The sequence below is a fragment of the Mandrillus leucophaeus genome, unplaced genomic scaffold, assembly GCF_000951045.1.
Source record: "Mandrillus leucophaeus isolate KB7577 unplaced genomic scaffold, Mleu.le_1.0 Scaffold145, whole genome shotgun sequence".
Lineage (NCBI taxonomy): Eukaryota > Metazoa > Chordata > Mammalia > Primates > Cercopithecidae > Mandrillus > Mandrillus leucophaeus.
The window spans coordinates 1078020-1083295 of record NW_012101421.1 but is presented as its reverse complement, the minus strand read 5'-3'; the positions used below and the strand labels follow the sequence as shown (position 1 = coordinate 1083295).

Here is a 5276-nt window from a genome sequence, read left to right as displayed (position 1 = left end):
GATCACCTCTCAGGGTGGGCCGGAGGGCCGGCGCCGCCGCTGCCTCTGCCGCGGCGATGGCCCAGTGTGTACAATCAGTGCAGGAGCTAATCCCGGACTCCTTCGTCCCCTGTGTCGCTGCGCTGTGCAGCGACGAAGCCGAGCGGCTCACTCGTCTCAATCACCTCAGCTTCGCGGAGCTGCTTAAGCCCTTCTCCCGCCTCACTTCCGAGGGTATGTGGTATCCTCCCTTTTCCAGTGGGCTCTCGCAAAGCCGTGATGGGAGAAGGAAGTTGCGGGCGTGCAGGGGAGAGAAGGGCAGTGTTTACGTACCGGAGCCGGTACCGTGGCGTCTGGGACTGTGGCCCCGCGGTGCTTCGGGGGCGGCCGGAGGAGGGACCATGAGGTTGTCAAGACAACGCAGTCCTAAGCTCCAGTATTTCTGGGCACTTTCTTTCTTCCTCGGACAACCTAGGTCGTTAAGTAATTGGTTCAAAGATAAACGTGAGTCTAGGAGAACGGCATTGATACTGTTCTCCACGGCCATAGCGAAGGAATTAGGCAGTTGCAAAGCAGCTAAGGTAGGAAAATGCTGCCTCTTAGACCGACAGGGTCTGAGTAAGGAAGACCTGTCATCCTCCCTTGGATGTTAAACTGGACTTTCAAAGTAGTTCTGGATGTTGTTACGTTCTTGTAGCGTTGAGGGTCATCTCTGTCTGAACTATCGTTTAGCTGTTTTACTAAGATATTCTTAGCTCTACGGTATTTTGCTTACCTCTCAAGAAAATTAAAAGTATTATATGACGAATAAAACTTGAAACAGCTTTTTACCCGAAGGAAAAGGAAGCAAGCCCAAGTTGTGGTTCATTTGACCTAGATATTTGGAGTTATCTATACTTATAGGGATGGAAGTGTCTTCTCTTGTTAAGGAATGTATTGTTAAGGAGCTACCCGTTTTCTCCAGATTTGGATTTTTTTATTAGGAGAAAATAATGTAGTAAAGCTTCAAACATGTTTTAGCCAGTATCTTGCAAACAACAAAGTCCAAGTAAAGTTTTTTTTATTAAGGTCGGTGAGAACTGAAGAGTTTCATAGTAAGTCTGTGTCAGGCAAACGACTGTGATGTTTATTAGCTTAATATGACTTATCCACAAAAAAAATTAGTGCTGTACCATAAATTCATGTATTTTTGAGCTACCGTGTTTTGTGGGAGAATAGTTCCATTACAAATTAGCTTTTGTTTTTAGCAGAGAGAGGGAGCCGTTCAAAAAAACAAAGTTTGGAAACTTTTGGATTTTCTTTAGCCTGTATTTTAGCCATCAGTCTCAGTTCCTTCAATGTTGGACTTAACAAGAACAACAAAATGCCCTACGTTTTTAATTTTTTTATTATTTGCTTATTTATTTATTTATTTATTTGAGACGGAGTTTCGCTCTTGTTGCCCAGGCTGGAGTGCAATGGCGCGATCTCGGCTCACCACCACCTCCGCCTCCCAGGTTCAAGCGATTCTCCTGCCTCAGGTTTCCGAGTAGCTGAGATTACAGGAATGCGACACCACGCCTGTATAATTTTTGTATTTTTGGTAGAGAACGGGGTTTCTCCATGTTGGTCAGGTTGGTCTCAAACTCCAGACCTCAGGTGATCTGCCCGCCTCAGCCTCCCAAAGTGCTGGGATTACAGGCGTGAGGCACCGCGCCTGGCCTTGAATTCCTAAAAAAAACACAAACACTTGAGCTAGTTTGACTTTTATGTATATACTCTTTCTTACTTTGTTAATAAGTAATAATAATGCTAATACTTGATACTTGCTTCCTGTAACTTTTTTAGTCCTCATTAAATCCTGTGTTATTGCAATTTTAAATTTGAGGACCTTCAAGCATGGAAGTGTTAATTTGTTCACGGTTTTGCATCAGGGAAAGATTTGAAACAGGCAGGCAGTGTGACTCAAGACATTGTGTTCTTAATCATCTTATCTCCTGACAATGTTTAGAATTACATATTTACACCATAGAGCAGTGCTGCCTAATTGAAATATAATGTGAGTCACAAGTATAATTAAAAATTTTTGGCCGGGCGCGGTGGCTCAAGCCTGTAATCCCAGCACTCTGGGAGGTCGAGGCAGGTGCATCCCGAGGTCAAGAGATCGAGACCATCCTGGTTAACATGGTGAAACCCCGTCTCTACTAAAAATAGAAAAATTAGCTGGGCATGGTGGTGGGCGCCTGTAGTCCCAGCTACTCAGAGAGGCTGAGGCAGGAGAATCACTTGAACCTGGGACTCGGAGGTTGCAGTGAGCCCAGATGGCACCACTGCACTCCAGCCTAGCACAGAGTGAGACCCCATCTCAAAAATAAAAACAAAAAAATTTTAGTAGCTACATTAAAAAAGTAAAAAGAAACAAGTGAAATTAGTTTTTTTGTTCTTTTTTTTTTGGAGATGGAGTCTTGCCGTGTCGCCCAGGCTGGAGTGCAGTGGCACAATCTCGACTCACTACAACCTCTGCCTCCCGGGTTTAAGCAATTTTCCTGCCTCAGCCTCCCGAGTAGCTGGGATTACAGGCGCCCACGGCTTATTTTTGTATTTTCAGTAGAGATGGGGTTTCACCAGGTTGGCCAGGCTGGTCTCGAACTCCTGACCTCGTGATCCGCCCACTTCGGCCTCCCAAAGTGCTGTGATTACAGGCGTGAGCCATCGTGCCCGGAGGAAATTAAACTCAGTATTTCCAAAATGTTACTATTTCAATGTGTAATCAATGTGAAAAATATTCATGAGATATTTTACTTTCTTTCTTATTGCTTGGTCTTTGAAATTTGGTGTGCCTTTTATGCTTAACATCTCAATTTGTACTAGACACATTTCAGGTACTCAGTAGCCATATGCAGCTGGTACCTACTGTATTGGACAGGCTCATTGTCAGTACACTTCTGATTTCCTTCAGGAAACTGGGGAAGATTAGGGAAGGAGTTTTTTGTTTGTTTGTTTTTTGTTTTGAGACAAGGTCGTGCTCTATTACCCAGGCTGGGAGGGCTGGAGTGCAATTGTACCACCGCAGCTCACTCACTCACTGCGTCTCAACCTCCCAGGTTCTAGCTATCCTCTTGTCTCAATCTCCCAAGTAGCTAGGACTACAGGCACATCATGCCATCATGCCTGGCTAATTTTTTTTTTTTGAGACAGAGTTTCGCTCCTGCTGCCCAGGCTGGAGGGCAATGGCACAATCTCGGCTCACTGCAACCTCTGCCTCCCGGGTTCAAGAGATTCTCCTGCCTCAGCCTCCTGAGTAGCTGGGATTACAGGCATGTGCTGCCTGGCTAATTTTTAAATTTTTTGTAGAGGTGGGGTTTCTCCTTGTTGCCCAGGCTCGTCTCAAATCACTGCGCCCGACCTAGTGAAGGAGTATAATGAGTTGGACGTTAGTGGATAGGTAGACAGTTGGTAGAAAGCAAGAGGGCAGTCATTCCCTATGAAGGAGTGGTATGAAGTTAGAATGGTGCGGGCAAAAGGTCTAAATTATGACTGAATGGTTGGGGAACAGGGAGGAAACTCTCCTTACTGGGGTACACAGTAGTAAGAGAGGGTGCTTAGATAAAGGGAGGCGCTTAAATTCTAGGAAAGGAATTTGAGATTTTGTATCTGATGGTAAGCGTGAGTAGATTCTTGAGGGTCTGAAACATTTGGACACTAATGAGTTGAGAGTTTTGGAGATAAGTGAGTTGTGTGGTTTATAAGGATAGATATAAGTAGATGCAAGTTTTACGTTTCAAGATGATCATGGACTATAGTGGTAGCATTAGAAATTTGGCAAAAAGGACTTAATTTTTCTTGGTTTTAGTTTTTTGCTGGTAAACACATTTTAGAATTCTTTGCCATCCAGAACAGGCTGCTTTTTGTCTGAAGTGTGGGGATTTTTCAAAGACAGTCTTTTTTTTTTTTTTTGTGACGGAGTCTCGTTCTGTCACTGGGCTGGAGTGCAGTGGGGAGATCTTGGCTCACTGCAGCCTCCGCTTCCCGGTTTCAAGTGATTCTCCTGCCTCAGCCTCCCTAGTAGCTGGGACTACAGGCTCGCACCATCATGCTCAGCTAATTTTTGGATTTTTGGTAGAGATGGGGTTTCACCATTTTGGCCAGGATTGTCTCTATCTCTTGACCTCGTGATTTGCCCGCCTCGGCCTCCCAAAGTGCTGGGATTACAGGCATGAGCCACCAAGCCAGGCAACAGCCTTTCTTTAGGAAGTGAGGCATGAAAATATCATTTCAGGCAATGTAATTTAAGAATACAACTGACTAAAACAAGCTAACGTTTCCTTAGAGGGAGAAAAAAACGTTAAGAAGACTCAATTTCTGGCCTGTAGGTATGCCTTTACTTAGGGTAAAACTTTGCCTTGACTACTGAGATATCAAGTACAGTGCCAAGTATTGTCAGGAGACTTGTTTTTAGATTTTAGTAGAAAACACATGGTTTAAAGTTATACCGAAGAGAGGGTTGATAGAAGAGATTTGAGAGGGTTGATAAAAGAGATTTGAGTACTATTTATGTGTAGTGCCTTCAAAATACAGTTTAGACTTTTGATGTATTACACAATGGAGAGCCATTTTGGGTTCCTTAGAGACATTTTAAAACTTGAAGAGTATTAAATTATGTTAAAATTAAATTAAAATATATAATTAAATTTATTACATGTATTTTCTGTGATTGTTATGCTTGATGTATGTTTGAGACTTAACGTAGTCATTATTTGACACAAACTTTGAGATCCTAATAATCGAAGAATTTCCACTGGCCATGTTTCAAAGAGTCGTGGTATTAAGCAAAAAACAACAAAAAATTAAAATTAAGCTTTATTGTTTTTGCTTAGTGATAGTTCTTTGATAGTTCCAAACAATGTTGCAATATATCATTTAGATGTTCTATAAGTTTTAAGAAAATGTCACTTAAACACTAACTTGGAAGTATGTGGGTTATACATTATTTTATTTTGAAATTAAGGTTATTAAAGGGATTAAAAGTAGGCCAGGTGCAGTGTCTTAGGCCTGTAATCTCAGCACTTTGGGAGGCTGAGGTGGATGATCACCTGAGGTCAGGAGTTTGAGACCAGCAAGACCAGCATGGCCAACGTGGCGAAACCCCATCTCTACTGAAAATACAAAAATTAGCCTGGTGTGGTGGGCGCTTGTAGTCCCAGCTGCTCAGGAGGCTGAGGCAGGAGAATCACTTGAACTCTAGAGGCAAAGGTTGCAGTGAGCCAAGATTTTGCCCCTGCACTCCAGCCTGGGCGACAGAGCGAGACTGTGTCTCA

At 43.3% G+C, this 5276-nt stretch overlaps 1 protein-coding gene across 1 annotated transcript in view; it reads left to right on the top strand.

The window, feature by feature from the left end:
* The first annotated feature begins 1 nt into the window (after position 1).
* The window catches only part of TRAPPC8 (trafficking protein particle complex 8), a 135675-nt gene continuing 130400 nt past the window's right edge, over positions 2–5276 (top strand). Inside the window, exon 1 of the mRNA XM_011974378.1 lies at positions 2–213. Within this exon, the coding sequence (XP_011829768.1) occupies positions 57–213 (157 nt within the window). The 5' untranslated portion in view covers positions 2–56. The remainder of the gene's footprint in view (positions 214–5276) is intronic.